The sequence below is a fragment of the Perca flavescens genome, chromosome 3 (genome assembly GCF_004354835.1).
Source record: "Perca flavescens isolate YP-PL-M2 chromosome 3, PFLA_1.0, whole genome shotgun sequence".
Taxonomy (NCBI): Eukaryota; Metazoa; Chordata; class Actinopteri; order Perciformes; family Percidae; genus Perca; species Perca flavescens.
Window position 1 is genome coordinate 25,638,997 of NC_041333.1, and position 16,599 is coordinate 25,655,595.

General features: G+C 37.9%; 2 protein-coding genes across 6 annotated transcripts in view; one reads left to right on the forward strand and one right to left on the reverse strand.

Moving 5' to 3' along the window:
- On the reverse strand, positions 1-10,444 carry glb1l2 (galactosidase beta 1 like 2). The gene is made up of 20 exons (XM_028573745.1): positions 10,404-10,444; positions 6,999-7,070; positions 6,549-6,734; positions 6,264-6,332; positions 6,057-6,152; positions 5,868-5,976; positions 5,689-5,781; positions 5,518-5,599; positions 5,232-5,296; positions 4,937-5,021; positions 4,504-4,641; positions 3,816-3,896; positions 3,574-3,680; positions 2,943-3,089; positions 2,755-2,826; positions 1,867-1,945; positions 1,057-1,144; positions 692-806; positions 297-413; positions 1-152 (listed from the first exon to the last, which is right to left on the reverse strand). The coding sequence occupies exons 3-20, from the start codon at positions 6,710-6,712 to the stop codon at positions 42-44; spliced, it is 1,818 nt and encodes a 605-aa protein (XP_028429546.1). The 5' UTR covers positions 6,713-6,734; positions 6,999-7,070; positions 10,404-10,444; the 3' UTR covers positions 1-41.
- Positions 9,631-16,599, forward strand: part of LOC114552731 (beta-galactosidase-1-like protein 2) — a 24,162-nt gene continuing 17,193 nt past the window's right edge. For all 5 annotated transcript variants that reach the window (XM_028573740.1, XM_028573739.1, XM_028573742.1 and 2 more), the window contains exons 1-9: positions 9,631-10,128; positions 10,945-11,130; positions 11,422-11,490; positions 11,966-12,061; positions 12,902-13,010; positions 13,502-13,594; positions 13,784-13,865; positions 14,652-14,716; positions 15,016-15,100. In XM_028573740.1, coding sequence (XP_028429541.1) covers positions 10,025-10,128; positions 10,945-11,130; positions 11,422-11,490; positions 11,966-12,061; positions 12,902-13,010; positions 13,502-13,594; positions 13,784-13,865; positions 14,652-14,716; positions 15,016-15,100 — 889 coding nt within the window. In that variant the 5' untranslated portion in view covers positions 9,631-10,024. The remainder of the gene's footprint in view (positions 10,129-10,944; positions 11,131-11,421; positions 11,491-11,965; positions 12,062-12,901; positions 13,011-13,501; positions 13,595-13,783; positions 13,866-14,651; positions 14,717-15,015; positions 15,101-16,599) is intronic.

Consider the following 16,599-nt stretch of genomic DNA (forward strand, 5'->3'; position numbering starts at 1 on the left):
TTATAGTGTGCATCAAAGTGTGTTGTTGCTGTACATTATTTTTACAGCAGTGAGCAAAAGGGGAGTTTGTAAACATCACTTGTCTTTCCATGATCAGGATTTTCAGCAAACAGTATTTTGTCATCTGCTTTTTGTTCCTCGAAAACAACTATCTGAAAGAGAACATGAAACATATATAACATATTTTACATACACAATTTGCCACAAATCATCTCGAAAAACAAATAGAAAGAAGAGGTAAACTTTTATATATATATATATATATATATATATATATATATCATTCATCAGTGTACCTGATTTTCTCCACTTCTGAGCCAAGGTCCTGGGAGATAAAGGAAATGCTGGGGACCAATGAACCAGTGACGTCCAAGGTTCTGCCCATTGACAAACACGGCTCCTTTACCCCAACCCTGTGGATGGATGCACTGGTTTGATCAGAAATTTGATGTGGACTGTTTGTTTTCAACTGTAATTAAAATACCAATTAACTACGTATTAAACACTGATGTAGAATGTGTCAAACATATTCAAAATACTTCAACTTGTCTCAATTAGAGATTGTGTGTAATACGCTTTTATTAAACATGCATGCAAAGAACTGTTTTATAAATTAACATAAGAAATAGTAGATCAGTACAAGAAATTGCATAGTCATAACATATGCAGTTTCACATAAAGGAAAACTCACAGGCAGTATGATGAAGGTGTCTCTGGGAGGACCATCCACATACAGTCTGGCCTGGAAAAATCCTGGAATGGAGGGTGACTTGAAGTCAGACTTCCATTGACCTGAATTCATTAATCTGAAACAAGATCAAACGTTCATATGAAACTGTAAAAATGCAAAACTGAAATCAACATTACATTATGAGCTGAGAAGGATTTGGCAAAACATTATAACTGAGTTCTGTGATTTACAAACCGATTATTGGATATTTTAGGGTTGATCTGCCCTTTAATTTACAACCAGCAAATATATATTAGTGTCAATGAGGAGGTCTAGTAGTCAGGCCATTTTTACAGAATGAAAAAAAAATTATTTAGTTAACTAACCTTTTCATAAAGCCTGGCTTCATGTCTAAACAGAAGATGGTAAATCCTCTAAGAGGGGCGTGATTCAACAGAATGTCACCCACGATGCCTGTAATACAATATGAGATTTTGTTGAGACAGACAGAACAAGTCAGTCATTGTACACAGTGGCAGTGATTTGACTTGTTTAAGTAAACTGAATTGATTTTCAGTGTCCAAGCAACATTTTTTAATGTTTTAATACTTCACTTGGCTTAAAGCTTCAGTGCGTAACTTTTTTATATTAATGGACATCTGTTACATTCAAGCCATTGCCAAATGAGTTGATACAAAGCGAATTAAGACTATCAGCTCCAAAAAACTCTCTCTGTATTTCTCAGTATTATTTACGTTCAGAAACTGGTGTCATCTGGTGACTTTTGTGCACTGAAAATCAAGTAAAGATAATTGCCTCCATCATATTTTTTTATTCCTCTGTGTCCTCCTTGGCTACTAGCAACTGCGTGGAGGAGGGGTGGGGGTGGTGCGCGATCGCTTTTATCGTATCATGTGGATGCGCCGACAGTGTTGTTATCATTACTTAGAATTCCTCATGGGGGAGACAGAAACTACGTACTATAGCTTTAAACAATGTTGAAATCTATGTTAAGAATGGTTTGATTTGAGTCTGGAAAACTGTTCTTAAGTTCAGGTCTGAAATATTATACCACATAATAATAATATAATTAGCAATGCACAATGGCTAGTCATAAATTCTGGTGTACACAAAAACTGGTGTACGCAATAAACCAATGTACAGCACAGCACAAGACATGTTTGAAGGCAGAATACCTTTGCGCTGATCGTCCAGAGCTTTACCATAATTCACTCTTCCACAGTTTTCCACAAGCAAGCTCAAGGTCTTCTCTCCCTTCGATGCACAAAACACCAATGTCATTTGGAAAGTTATTCAGTAAAGAAAAGTAATCACAATTAGACAATCCAATATATCTCTGCTCATGTGAATTTGCCAAATGAAAATAGTAAATAACAGAGAATACATGTATAGGGTCCACATGTAATGTATACAGCATCTCAGAACCACATTTAAGTTTAATTTTGTTTGAGCACAATTAGATGCTCCATAATTGGAATCTGCTGCACTCAGAAGCCCTCTGAAAAACCTTAAATCTATCTATCTGGCTATATATTTAGCCATCAAACAACATTTGGGCAATACCTCACAATAATGTACTGCCAATGTTGCCGCATGTTTTGCTGAATTAATCACAATCCTGCAGATAACATTTTAATAAGGAAATTGTTTTTCAATTATGAATAAGAAATGTGGCAACAATGTTTTAATGGAATGAGTATTGTACTATTCTGCTATCTTTAACAGAAGGAAACATACACAATCTTTTTATTAGAATTTTAGTTTTTTTGCTTTGACAGTGGACTAAATTACTCACTTGTACCTTGACACCATCTCAGGGAAAATGTCTTGACCAGTGACCACCTCCAAATATATTGTGTTCTATATTCCTTCTCTCCAAGTCAACATTAAGGCGTGTCAGAAAACTATTTCTTGGATGCTTTAGACATATGGGCATGTGTACATACTGTAGGTGATTAGCCCTCACCCTAAATCTAAAGTATAATTTAAAAATTTAGGTTTTTCAGTAGCTAAGGACAAGGGATATAGGGAGGACAGACACAAACAGTCACAACAGTCAGTACCTGTACATCAGGGAGTGCCAGTTCATGAGTCTTGTAGTCCAAACTACCAACACATTGTCTGTCCACAAACACCTAAAGACAATAAAAAGTCATGTTGTATAACCTCAGAAAAAAAGATTCTGAAACTTGATTATGCATGTACTGTATGTAATGTGTGACTGTCTGTGGATCAGTCTGTAGATTCTCACCAGTGCTCTATCTCTGATGTTGTTTCTGGAAGTGAGGGTTCCTCCATTGGTGATGGTGGTTTCATACAGTGTGTAACCATATGACTGACCATCTTTATTGTTGACAGGGAGATTCTCCATGTTCACCGGCCTCTCTGACCTGTATGGCTGGATGAATAGTCAAACAGAAAGGTGTTAGATACAGTAATATGGCAGAACATCATGAATCAGATCTCTGAAGCCAATGGAACAAAATCTCTATATGCGTAGTTTTACAAGCAGGGCAAGACACCATCATCACTGCTGGGGATAGGAAGTTCCATTCTCACTGAAATCATACAAGATATGTATGCATGCATGACACTGCAACAGACTTGGAATAAAAGAGTCCACCAAACAGCATATGACAGATACTTGACAGATACTAAAAAAACATGACACATTGATGCATGACCAAACCCGAGCTGCCAGGCGTAAGACATGACATTCAGCATGAGCAGCATATTGCTACACCACTACCCAAGTGCAGATAGCAAAGCAGACACACAGCTCACCACATATTTATATATCCAACAGTTTGGATAAAACATTTTCCATTATATATATATATATATCAACTGTCACACCAGACAGGTGTTTGTCACCTGCTAACCTTGTCAGTGAAGTACAGGCTGTCCCACAGTGACAGGTGCTGCTGGATGGCAACAGGGCCGTATGCTCTCCTCTCCTGAGGAGAGGGCACTTCAGGAAGAGGCCCAGCTGGAACATGAGTTGGCAAAAAACATTTCATTAATGCTAATTATGGCAGACTCAATTACAAGTCATCAAATTACTTTCTAAGTGTACATAGTTTCTCATAAAATGTGTAATGCATGTGGATGTGGAAGACATTACAGTAGTAATGGCTGAATAAATTCCTCAAGACTTGATATTTTGGGGTGCAATCTCCAGCCTCCGATAGCGGAGCGTCGTAATCTGCAAAAACAGTAAGAAGCAATGCATTTGTTAAGGGGAATCATATTCATAAAAGACACATCCTTTGTTCAGGTAAAAAAGGTGAGTTCTCTGCGCTTCTGCAGACCACAACAATCCGGTGCAACCAAAGCAGGACACAACAGTATAAAATAACAAAAAATTGCCGGTGCAACACAGATGTCTTCTTACGTAATAGTTTTATTTCTTAAGGTGCATAACAGTGACTAACGTTTAGATGTAAGGTTACATCTTCATCAGAGTCCTTGGAGAGAATGGACAATGAAGCCCTTAATAAGAATCATCAACAGGTGTGATTGTGCGTAAGAGCTGCGTTGGCTACCTGAAGATACACCCATCTCAACCAAGGTGTTACACTCATTAATCAGTCATTAAAGGGCAAATGCCCACAAACAAGTCAAAAGTGATTAAAAACAGACATAAAAATGTTCACAATACAATGGGAATAAAAGTATATTTATCTTAAATACTATACTTTAACATACTTTGACATTAGAGGAAGCAAGTCCAATTAAATTCTTCATTTAAACCTAGAGGTTTTAAAGTGCCGAGTGTACACATCCTTTGTTCTTTGGTCATTCCTACCAACCATAACTGGTGACCTGAGGTTTGTAGGTGCCAAAGTCCATCGCTCCATTCATGAAGCCAAAGCTGGTTCCCCCATGGAACATGTACAGATTAATAGAGACACCTCTCTCCAGGATCTCTGACACAACAGCTAGCATATCTGTAAACCATATAGTAGTTAATGATGACATAATTCACAAAGTGAGACAAAGAGCAATATGTAGCGATTGATGTAATGATTGATGTGTTAAGGCTGCAATGCACTTCTCCATAAGTTAAGTGTCCTTGAACAATAGTTGAACCCTATCAGTCACATTCTGAACGTCTGAAAACAGACATTGTCCATTGTGAAGCATATAAGTTTGTAGAATGGAATGTAGAGTTATCCTGAAAACGAGCATGTGCTCAGCACAATTGTTCACTGGAAAAATTATGGTTGAAAAGTGTTTCCATACCCTCATGATGGAACACATGGTGATGTTCTCCCCAGACATCAAACCAGCCAGACCAATACTCCATCACCATAAGAGGTTTCTGGGGCTACTCAAAACAGAATGCCTGTATTAAATACACATCTGTCTACTGTAATTATAGAGCCACAGCATGGCTTTAATGAGAAACAAAATCTGACATTTTCCTTTTGGGATTTTAGCCAATGCTCTTACACAATAAGTCAAAAAAAACAGTCTTAGATTTTCACTGTTAAAAGTAATCAGTAGTGAGTGCAAAAGCCACCCAATACAATCCTACCTGCATGTCAGCTAAGTGCTGGATAGCTCCAAACGACAGTCTCTGAAGGTTTATTGTTTTTAGAACTGAAATGAGCAAGATTTAGATACAATTAAGGACAAAGTCAAACAATGACAAAGTACATTAGGAACTGTAATATTCATAAATAAATGTTTCAGGTTTCAAGAAGAAAAATTAAATCATAATAAAATAAAATATCCTCAAAATAATACACTTTAAGGAGTCAATTAAAAACACCAAAGATTACTTTGACTGAAGGGTTAGCTATCTTGGTTATCTTCATTACCTCCCTCCATGCCTCCATATCTCAGGCCCTCCCAGTTGTCTGAAGTCAGCAGGAGCTCCTTGATCCCTCTGGACTGGAGACACTGCAGGAAAATATGCTGAATTCATTACACTTTTATGTATTGTAAAATGTCAGTAAAAAAAGAGCATTGCAATACATCACTTAACTCACGTTCTGTATAAATGGCATGTATTTCTCATCTTTGGCATATGATCCATACTCGTTCTCAACTTGAACTGCAATGATTGGGCCTCCCTCTTCAAACTGAGCAAACAAACGAGGAAACATAAGCTCAAATCTCCAATTATTCTTTCAGGAAATACTATTACAAGACTTTGAGTTTGACTTACCATCAAAGGTTTGATTACAGAGACAAGCTTGTCAAAGTAGTTGTTGACAGCATTTACAAATCCAGGATAAGTTGTCCTCAACTGCATGCCTTTATCTTGTAACAACCAGCTGAAAGAAACACAAGAACAACTTCTTTGCATACTGCTAATACATGGCAATGTATTAAAGCAATGGGCAGATGGTGTTACCTAGGCAACCCGCCCAAGTCCCATTCAGCGCAGATGTAAGGTCCAGGACGTAGGATCACCCACAGACCCATCTCTGCGGCTAAACTGACATAGGCCCTGAGAAAGGCAGATACACCTTATAATTTCTTTAAAAAAATAATCATTCTGCATGAAGTTTACTGATATTTACATCTACAAAGAGAAAGAAACAGAACATCAAAGTCTTACATGAGGTCCAACTGATCCTGGAAGTTGAATGTTCCTCTCTCAGGCTCATGCAGATTCCATGGCACATATCTATAAAAGCAAGTAAGAAAACAATTATTTGTAGTTTATAAGCAATAATCCAGGGACTTGTAAAAATCCTGATATTTGCTATTTTCTATTTCATTTTAAGGCGAACAGTTTAGTTAGCCCTTCCATACAAACATTTGATTTCATTTTTTTAGTTTGACCTTCTCCAGTGACATAATAGTGACACTCCTGTGATATGAGGTGTGAGTAGGAGCCTACGTTGTCAGAGTATTGAGGCCACAGGCCTTCATCTTTAGCAGCCGGTCCTCCCAGTAGGCTCTGGGGACACGGAAGTAATGAATGGACCCCCCCAGGATGCGGAAGGGTTCTCCCTCCAGAGTGAACTGAGACGAGTTGGCCCTCAGACCCTCCATACGGCTCATTCTTCTCACCTTAGGGTGATGTCTGGTGGGGACAAAACTCCTGAAGCATGTCATACGTGTTGGATAATACAATTCAAAGGTATACATGTGTCATAAAACCTTACAAACAGTCGGCTACTTCAAATGAAGTATCTGAGTAATATATTGTACATTGTAAGAACATGAATGGCACAAAATGAAAAAGCACTATAAAAATAAAAACTTACCAAGACCGAATATGAAAGTCCCAAAGTCTCAAATGCAGAATAGAACAGAAATTCCCAATGACATCAAAACATTGCTGTACCTTAAAGTTGAGCTTGCCAGGGAGGAAGGGATGATGGTGCTGGGAGGCCTCAAACACTGTGGATAAGGGAAACTATTGTTGTTTCAGAACAAATAATATAATAGTGCTCTGTCTCTCTCTCTCTTTCTCTCTCTCTCTCTCAGTCAGATAAGGGAGGCATTACATTGTACACAGTAATATTGGCCTCATGATGTAGTTGAATACCCTATAGTGGTTCTAAATTAATCAAAGCCTAAAAATAAGGTACTGTGTGCTGCCATGGTCAGAAGTTAGTGTGTAATAGCATGAGTGTGTGTGTGTGTGTGTGTGTGTGTGTGTGTGTGTGTGTGTGTGTGTGTGTGTGTGTGTGTGTGTGTGTGTGTGTGTGTCATGTTTCTTCATGTCTGCCCCACTTAGGATATAGTTGTGGTGTTTATTTCCTTTTGCTTCTAGAGCACATGAACATTTTATGATCAGGCCTATTAATAAGACCATAGAACAAGGAGCACCACAACAAATTACAGATGAAAAAGAGCTACATTGTCTGACATAGGCTATCTATAGAGAGGCGAAGTCCCTCCTATTCCGGTGGACCGCCATGGGACCTTAACTCAGAAAAAATATGAATGGTAGAGAATGGGGAAAGACAAATTGTTTTTTGATCCCGTTTGAATTGAGCCATGAATTATACATATGACATTCATCAGTTTACAGCTTTTTTCGATTGCTAAACGATAGTGGGCACAACTGGAGTCACATGTGCAAAACTCTAACTACAGTCTCCACAGCAGCAGTTCTTGTGGACCAAACTTTAGTTCATTTTTCATTGCTTGAACACAGTTTTCAAAACTCTACACACTTATCCCATCACTTTAACCACAACGTGCACAACACTGTAGATTTACAGCACTTTGTTCAAATGCTAACACACTGCTGTCAAAACTGTTAACCACACATTGAAAACAGAATAGATTTCAGTCTGGTGCCTATCAAACACTGCTGATTGCAATTTTAGCTGAAAGCCTAAGTAAGTGGCTTATTTTAGACTAGTTAGTGAACATATATATGGTGTTTATATAGAGAAAGCTCAGAAAGACTTTTTTTGTATACAAACACCAAATAAGAATGAAACAATTCTACACTGGTTTGAGAGAAACAGGTAAAAGATCAAAGATACCAACATGTCCAAGTAAGAAGTCTGAGGTTATGTACACAGCTATAAAAAAAAGTGAAAAACACTATATCTTTACAATAGTAAAACTGCGTTCTTACTGTTTTTCAGAAAGTAATGGAGGTGAAAGCAATAGAAACACCACATTCATTTGTATTTAGAGATGATGCAGACATCCAATGTGATGAAGAAAACTTGCCACATGATGCTGGAGAGAGGCAGGATTAGTCACACTATTCGTTGGTACTGTTATGTACCTTTAGTTTTTTTCCCCCAGTAATTCCATAAATTACTAGAGACAAAATACTTTATTGAAGAAAACTGCTGATTTTCATTCTTTCTTGTTTACCTTATGTAAAAATTGGTATGCTATAAAATCTATATTTTTTCCTTAAATAAACTGTTGAGTAGTGTCAAGTCACTCAAATTGTTCAAACTGTAAAGATGAGAAAGTTTGTAATTTCTGTATTGGTGTTTGACGCTAGTGTTTTTACCCCCAGTGTGTTCTGAGTGACAGTGTGTGTTATCTCAGTGAGGCCTGTGCATACTGTTTGAGACGTGTTAAGAGTTGTGTTGCTTTGAATGATTTTTGCAGGTGATGTGAACTGTTTAGCTCAGGTGACTGTAGGTAGTGCAGACTGTAATTTGAGTTTTGCACATGTGACTCCAGTTGTGCCCACTGTCGTTTAGCAATCGAAAAAAACTGTAGGCTAATAGATAATTTCGCAAGTCAGGAAAGTCTCAGTTTATAGCTAAACTGTTGAAGTATAAGACTGTGAAAATATGTAATTTGAAAGACTACACACTTCAACGTTGCATGGATGACGTCTCGCTGTAACGTTACTCAAATGATCAGAGGATCTTGTTTGTTCTTTTGCTTATCTGCTGAAAACACTTCACTGGATAAAACACATCAGGTAAGATAATGTTACATGTGTTGTGGAACAGAGCTAAGCTAGGTAGCTAGCGATCAAGTTGAGCATCAAGGTAGGTGACGTAAATTGTGTCAGATGAGAGATGTAGTTCACTGAGCAGTTTCACACAAAACTAAGTGGTCATATGACAAACCTATGGCTAACTGAGACTTTCTTTGGTTGAAAAATTATCTTTTAAATTGACGAACATCATATTTGTAATCCATGGCTCAATTCAAATCGGACCAAAAAAAATATTATTATTATTATTATTATTATCCAGAAGCAGAAGGGCATGACTTCAGCTCTCTATTTAACTAAATAGACAAAATATTGCACACAGTGTTGTCAACTGAGAGCTGTCAAACAACTTCACATAATAGGTTACATTGTATTTTTGCAAACTGTAGCTACATGTTTATCATTATTATAAAAAAAACTAAAGAGAAATATTCAATAATGTCACTGCATACACAAAATGCTATTTGCAAATGCTGATTAAGACCCTTGGTCTATGTTCTGCGTTTCTTCAGCAGCGTAATTTTGGGACGGTCCCTACAGGAGTACAGTCGGGTGTTTGTGTTTACCTTTGGACAACTAACGTTAGGCTATACTATAGCTAGCTCTCCCTGACATCATATACTGGTCACACTAGCTAGTTTAACATTCATTTTTCATAGATAGTTTTTTGAATTAGTAATCCCGGAAGTAACGATACGAATAATTTAGTGTTGTGTGATTATGGGGTAGCTCAACTTCATTGGCGTTATCATATCATTTTTGCTAAACTGGAATAACGTTAGCCTATATTAGATGTTACATAATCGTACGTTAAGATAACGGGATTCTAGTCCACATTGGAAAGAAAAAGATTACGTTATGTAGGCTACTTTAATATAAGTCGCGTTTACACAAGAAACGTTCAACGTGCAAGTGTTACTTAAGTTGTTTTGTTATTGCCAATGGAAAGCTTATCGATGGTCGGGCTTCGTCTGACCCTAAAGCAAAGATATTTTCTCCTGCTGTGTTTTGCTGTCGGAGCGATCATTGCCTATCAGTTTACAAGGTAAGCCGGACATTTCAACAGTTAATATAAGCCTGAAGAAAGTATCTAAACATTCAACAGTTAATATAAGTCTGAAGAAAGTATCTAAACATTCAACTAACAAGTGTCATGCATGAAGATATGTTTCTGGATGAAACCGCGCCCACTGAAACTTCGAACGTTATGTCCGAGCTTCTCCATGGTGTCCTAATAAGCTTGACTGCGTGTGCTTAGTATTTTACTGCCTATATATTCATACATTTCTACTCAGCTCTATTCTTAAGAAACCAAGTTACCTGTGAACTCTCACCTGCTGGACTGTGGACACTGAACGTGACTAACGTTACACATAACAAGTTACCTGTCACTTTGTTACACTTCACTTTATACTGTTTTGAGGTCAAATCGCCATTGAAGTCTCAATGTAAATCTTTTCTGCTGATCAGAATGAGATCATGTTATTGTTGTATCATTATGCTGAATTACATAAATAGATACTTAGAAGAGAGCTTTGTAATATCATAAATTGATGAGTTGTCAAAATCAAATGGCTTTTTTGGAAAATCAGCCATAAATGATTATCCTTAGATTAGCCTACTGCAAGATGACCAAGAACACGTTCTTAGCGCCAGTTTGTGTCTCTCCTGGTATGATTACATTCAAATGCAGTGATAACAGAGTTCTGAACAGGTGCAACAGGGTTTAAATAATTTGCACATGGGCATATTCGTTTACAAGCTCGCTTCATACTGTAGATATATGTCTCAAATGTCTTCATGGCCTTCGATCCAGTTGCACTAGTTCTTTTTAAGTTGTAAACTGTATTTTGCCCCCTAGGAATCTCCTTGAAGTAGAAAGAATGAGCCGTGTGGAGGGTCTGAGGGCCAACTCGTCTCAGTTCACTCTGGAGAGAAAACCCTTCCACATCCTGGGGGGGTCCATCCATTACTTCCGTGTCCCCAAAGGCTACTGGGAGGACCGGCTGCGAAAGATGAAGGCCTGTGGCCTCAATACTCTCACAACGTAGGCTCCCACTTCAACTCATTGCTGGTTGAAGACACTGTAACTTAAAGCACCAGAATAAACCATGTTACATTGTTGTTTTACTGGAGAAGATAATACACAGATCAAATAAAATCTGAGTAAAGTAGAGCAGAATTCATGAGTAATAAGAAAAAGGGACATAGCAGTTGATTTTATTTTTTTTTTTTACAAGAATCAAATGCAGGCTTATAGTCTTATAAACCACTAAAATCCATTACCATTAAACTACTAAAAGCACATAAAAAACATCAGTTTTATTTCTGTTTCCAGGTACGTGCCGTGGAACCTGCATGAGCCTGAGCGAGGGGTGTTCAACTTTGAGGATCAGTTGGATTTAGAGTAAGGAACGATGAAGGGAACGCTCCTGAGACTCCTGCAGATGGCACTGTTGCATTGCAGAAGGGCTCAGCTTTCCACAGGCTTGGATAATTTGATACTGCAGCGAATGGTTTAGGTTTACCCTTAAGAGATGTTTTTTATGATTAATTAGCTGTGCGCTCAATCGGTATCAGTGCTTCTTGATTCATTGATAAATTGGCGTTGATCCACCAAATGTGCTGCTTGCTGAGAAGTCTAGTGCTGGAAGCACATGTTACCTCAAAACAAAAAAATATGATTTGAAAATGAAAAATAAAATTGCATATTTGAGAATGAATTACATATAATTAACAATTAAACATCTGCTTTGATTATAACTATCTGTCCACACTTTATATCTGCTGTAGTAAACATTTTAAGTTGTATTGATCTTATGTATTTTATAAATCAACCTCATTGGCAGCCCCTTTTTGCACATTTTATATCCTTCTCTTAGAGCCTACCTCCGCCTTGCAGCCAGCTTGGGCCTCTGGGTGATTCTACGTCCAGGGCCGTACATCTGTGCTGAGTGGGATTTAGGGGGACTACCCAGGTAACAATCATAATTATGTGTTAGCTTTTGTATATGCCTTACAGCCATACATTGTAAAGCATTATTTTAGAATAGCCAATGGGGTGCTAAAGTAACCCCTTAAGCTGGCTTGGAAATGAATTGTTCAGTCAGATAATCTGTTTCTTGGTGGTATCTTTGCTGCAGGCTAAATACATTAAACTTGTGAAAATAATTTACTTATGTGAATTCTTTCAAGTGCGCTGTCTCTGTCATCTGTTTGGACAGTTTCACCAGACGTCTTGCTACATACTATACAACAAAGAATTTGTCTTGATGAGATTTGCCCACCTTACGGTGTTGTACATATATGAGACAAAGACAACAGGCCTTTACATACAGTGTAAGACAGGACATTTTGCATCATGTAAGTAACCTCTAATGTTACTCAGATGAAAGTCACTGATGATTTACCAGACTTTTAGTGAGGTGTTAGAGAGAACGATTATTAAATCTGACAGGCATAGCTCCCTGAAAGGATGAATTCATTTAGTTCTGTAATCAAAATAGATTTGAACAGATAATGGGGTGAATGTTGGAGGGAAAAAGACTGGAAATAGGTATTTTTGGAGTAGTTTTGCCCTCCGGGAATGTAGGGTTGAGGTAATATTTATTTGATAATCATCAAAACAGAGTGTTTCTAGGGGCACGCAGTGAAGCATGACTTCCTCTGCACTGCACTTTATGATAGTCATGCTTAGGTTGGTACGATTATGTTCTAAAAAAAAACCTAAAGAGAGTTCCCAGCACAGCACTTTGAGGAATTTGTCTGATATTTTGCTTTTTGGACATTTTAAAGGTTTTGTTGTGATTTATTTTCAGTTGGCTGCTACGGGATAAAAACATGAAACTAAGAACAACCTACCCAGGATTCACTGCTGCAGTCAACCCCTTCTTTAATCAACTCATGAAGAAAGTTGTTCCACATCAGGTACTTTCTAGAAAAAGTATACAAAACCAAATATTTGATTAAATTATAACTTAAACTCATATATGCTCAAAATAGACAAGCTAAATTATTATTATTTCATGGTTACATGCATGTGTCTGCCAGTTAATTAAAAAAATATCCAATCTCAAAAATATTTTCTATTATTTTTAGATAGAATCCTTGTATTCACAATCATATTTCATCTCTGTAGGCAATATTTCTGTTACCACCTCCTAAAAACTGCCATAACTAACAGCTGTTGATCATTATGTTAACCATTGTTAACAATACAATGCACCATAAACACTTAAATAGTTCAACTTGTGTCCTCCCAGCCATATTTTCTTTCTTTTTTTATCAGCGCCATGCATCATTGAACAAGCTCTGATTTCCATTTCACAGTCTTTTTAAAATTCAGCTGTATTGGGGAATGGTCAAGAACTGCTGCCAGGCCCTAATATATGTCCTCTATTCACATAATTAATGTGCAGTACTCCAAGGGTGGCCCAATTATAGCAGTTCAAGTGGAGAATGAATATGGCTCCTTTGCTAAAGATGAAGATTACATGCCTTTCATCAAGGAGGTAAGAAACACAATTGTACAGTATATTATTTGGACAATGCTTGTCAGCTCCTAGATGAGAGTGCACTTATTTACTTTGTCCTCCCTACTGCCCTTTACTCACTCCCCTGTTCACTCAATTTGAAAATAAGTGTCAGAAAGTACTTCCACTATTTTGTTTAGTTGCCTCCATAATCCTCATTCTTTCCAGGCATTATTGTCAAGGGGCATCACAGAGCTGCTGCTGACCTCAGACAACAGGGAAGGACTAAAGCGTGGCGGAGTGAAAGGAGGTATTGTCAGATGGGCTGACCGACAAACAAGACCCAAACAAAATAACACATACAGTATGTTGGCTGGTGTATTTTCACACAACGACAAGAGGTCTGAACCAAAGGGTGGCCCCTGGTGTCAGGCAGCTGCTGTTCACAAATACACACAAAGGAGTCTGTGTTGTACCAGAAAGTTGTTCTATTTGCAATTACAATGGCATGAACATGTGATGCCCCAATATGAAAATATTTTCTTTGACACATATGCTATTTTAATGCACATGCATTAGCAAACATTGTCTAAAAGCCACAATAAGGTTGTTCTTAACTGAGATGAAGAGTATTTCTGTTTTTATTATCATTGCAAACCATGCACTGTCATCATCATAATTGCAGGCCTGGATTCTCCAGAGTATTGTTATAAACCCTCCTCTGGGTATTTCTTTTTCTTTTTTTAATAAATGCAGATTTCTTAATCCTGATTTGCATGTTAGGTGAACAGTTAAAGTGTAATGCCTCATTATGGCTGATTCCTAATGCAGAAGCATACGTTAGACAGCTTTAATGCCTGATAACTTTGTGATTTGAAGAGAAGTTTGCTTTACATGAAAGTCTAAGGTGCCATGTTAACCTGCTAATACTTCTTTGAAGACAAGAAAAGAAGCTTGGGAGGTTTTAAGCACAACTCAAAACAATAACAACTGATGAAGCTCTGTTTGGTATTAGTTTGAACTGATGCTCTACATCTTTGTTAGTTTGTACATGTATATGTTGCAATGCTATTGTTCTACCCTTTTGTGTCTAAAGCACTAGAAACCATCAATTTCCAGAAACTCAACCCGAATGACATCAAGTATCTGGATGGAATACAAGTGAGTCTTATTTGTGTGTTTTCTGATCTAATCAAAGATCAAACTTAACATCAAGCAGACGCATCATTAGCAGTTCTTTGCTCTTTCCAATAAATAGATAGCCCAGTTAAATCCAAGTGAAACTTTGGGGTTACTTACCTACCTTAAAAGCAAAAGAATATATATTTATATGTAATATGAAAGAATATCTGTAATATTTTAGACAATTTATCCAAGGTTTGTGCAAGCACAATAAAGTAGTAGTAGAACATTTGGACGTATATTTTGTTTAACCTTTTTTTTTTTTTTTCTCCCACTAGCCTAACAAGCCTAAGCTGGTGATGGAGTACTGGTCTGGCTGGTTCGATCTTTGGGGGGACCTTCATCATATGTACACAGCTGAGGGTAAGACTAACTTAGAATTGGGTATACAGGTTTTTTTTAGAGAGAGCTAAAGAATTCCTGACAAGACTCAGGCGTTCATGCGAGAGTAAGACAGGACTTTTGCTGATGGATTCTTTGTTGAGGGTGAAACGATTTCTTTCTGTAGAGGGTCGATAATACTGGCTAATTTGAGACAAGGGTAAGACAGGTTTTGTGTTGCGAGCCAATACAGACCCTGTGAAGGTAAAACAGACTGTCTTGATGGTAACATAGAGTCTCAGTGTCTTAGGGTAAGAAAGGCTTAAGACAAACCTTTTTTTGCTGAGAATAAAACCATCTTTGTGCCAGGGGAAAGACAGGGTATGGACAAGCTCACTGCTTTGGAGGTTGTGTAAGATAAATTCTCCAGACTGAGTGCAAGGCAGTCTCTTTAACTCTGTTGTTGCTTTACAAAAAGGCACAGAGCCCACTCAGTGCAGCTGGGATGTACAGCTTAGCATATGGTCATTTCTTCCTTGTTTTGTGGCTTTGTGAGAGATTTATACTTTTCATGCATGGTGGATTGTGAGCCAAGTATCACAAACCAGAGTCTGTGTCCCATCCTCTCGACTTTGTCTCTGGGCCACATACTTCATGTTCAGAGGCCAGATTTTTCAAACATGTCTTTGTACAGGATTGTTCCAAAATGTGCTCCTCTGATTCTCACTGACTGTACTGAACCCAGGTGAAGGTGTTACGCTTTGCGGGAGTCACATTCATCTCATGCCTTTGCACTTCCACTGTATCCACATATGCTGTAGCTACACATACACACGGATACAGACTAGGACTGTCTTGCCCTTAGCTACGTTAAATGAGGTTTCAGTTGATGGGAACATAACATTGTGTACTTTAATTATTTGCAGCTACAGTATGTCTTATATGTCTCAGGCTGTATGTGCACAATGTTTAACTCCCTGCATCTAAACATAAGGCATTGAAAAATATGTGAGATTGAGGACAAAGTTAGGTTTACATCCACGTGTATACAGTATCCTTGTGGACTAACAAAAGTGTTAAACACATTTTCTTCCTCATAAAACATTTGCGGAGCATATTTTTGGAAGAATTTGAAATCAAATTGACACGGTTTATGATTACTTGCTATTAGGCTTCTTCTTCTTCTTGGTGCGTTGCTATATTTCTTGGCTCCTTACTGCACCAAGTTGAATAGTGTGAAACCATTGGCAAGACTGCGTATGATGTCACCCACTTACGGTGGTGGAAAGATTCAGATCCTTAAAGGTGCTGTAGGTAGGATTGTGAAGATCCAGGACTTAGCCAAACAATTTGAACATTGACATCTTCTTAGTCCCTCCCCCCCTTTCTGCTAAAGCCCAAAACGGTCTCCTAAGCCCCTCCCCTCACAAGGGAGAATGAATGTGCTTGAGCAGTGATTGACACAAAGTTAGACACCCCCCCTTGCCCTGATTGGTGTATCTGAACAGGGAGCTGTGGATTTTTGCAAATCGCACTACAGG

What these genes read in the sequence shown, in the direction of transcription:
- glb1l2 (XM_028573745.1), bottom strand. Translation starts at nt 6,712, where the DNA reads ATGAGCCGTATGGAGGGTCTGAGGGCCAACTCGTCTCAGTTCACTCTG. An exon ending in GACTTGGGCGGGTTGCCTAG is followed by an intron (nt 5,977 to 6,056) that starts GTAACACCATCT and finishes TGTTTCTTTCAG; the next exon opens with CTGGTTGTTACAAGATAAAG. An exon ending in ACCTCAGGTCACCAGTTATG is followed by an intron (nt 3,897 to 4,503) that starts GTTGGTAGGAAT and finishes CTGTTTTTGCAG; the next exon opens with ATTACGACGCTCCGCTATCG.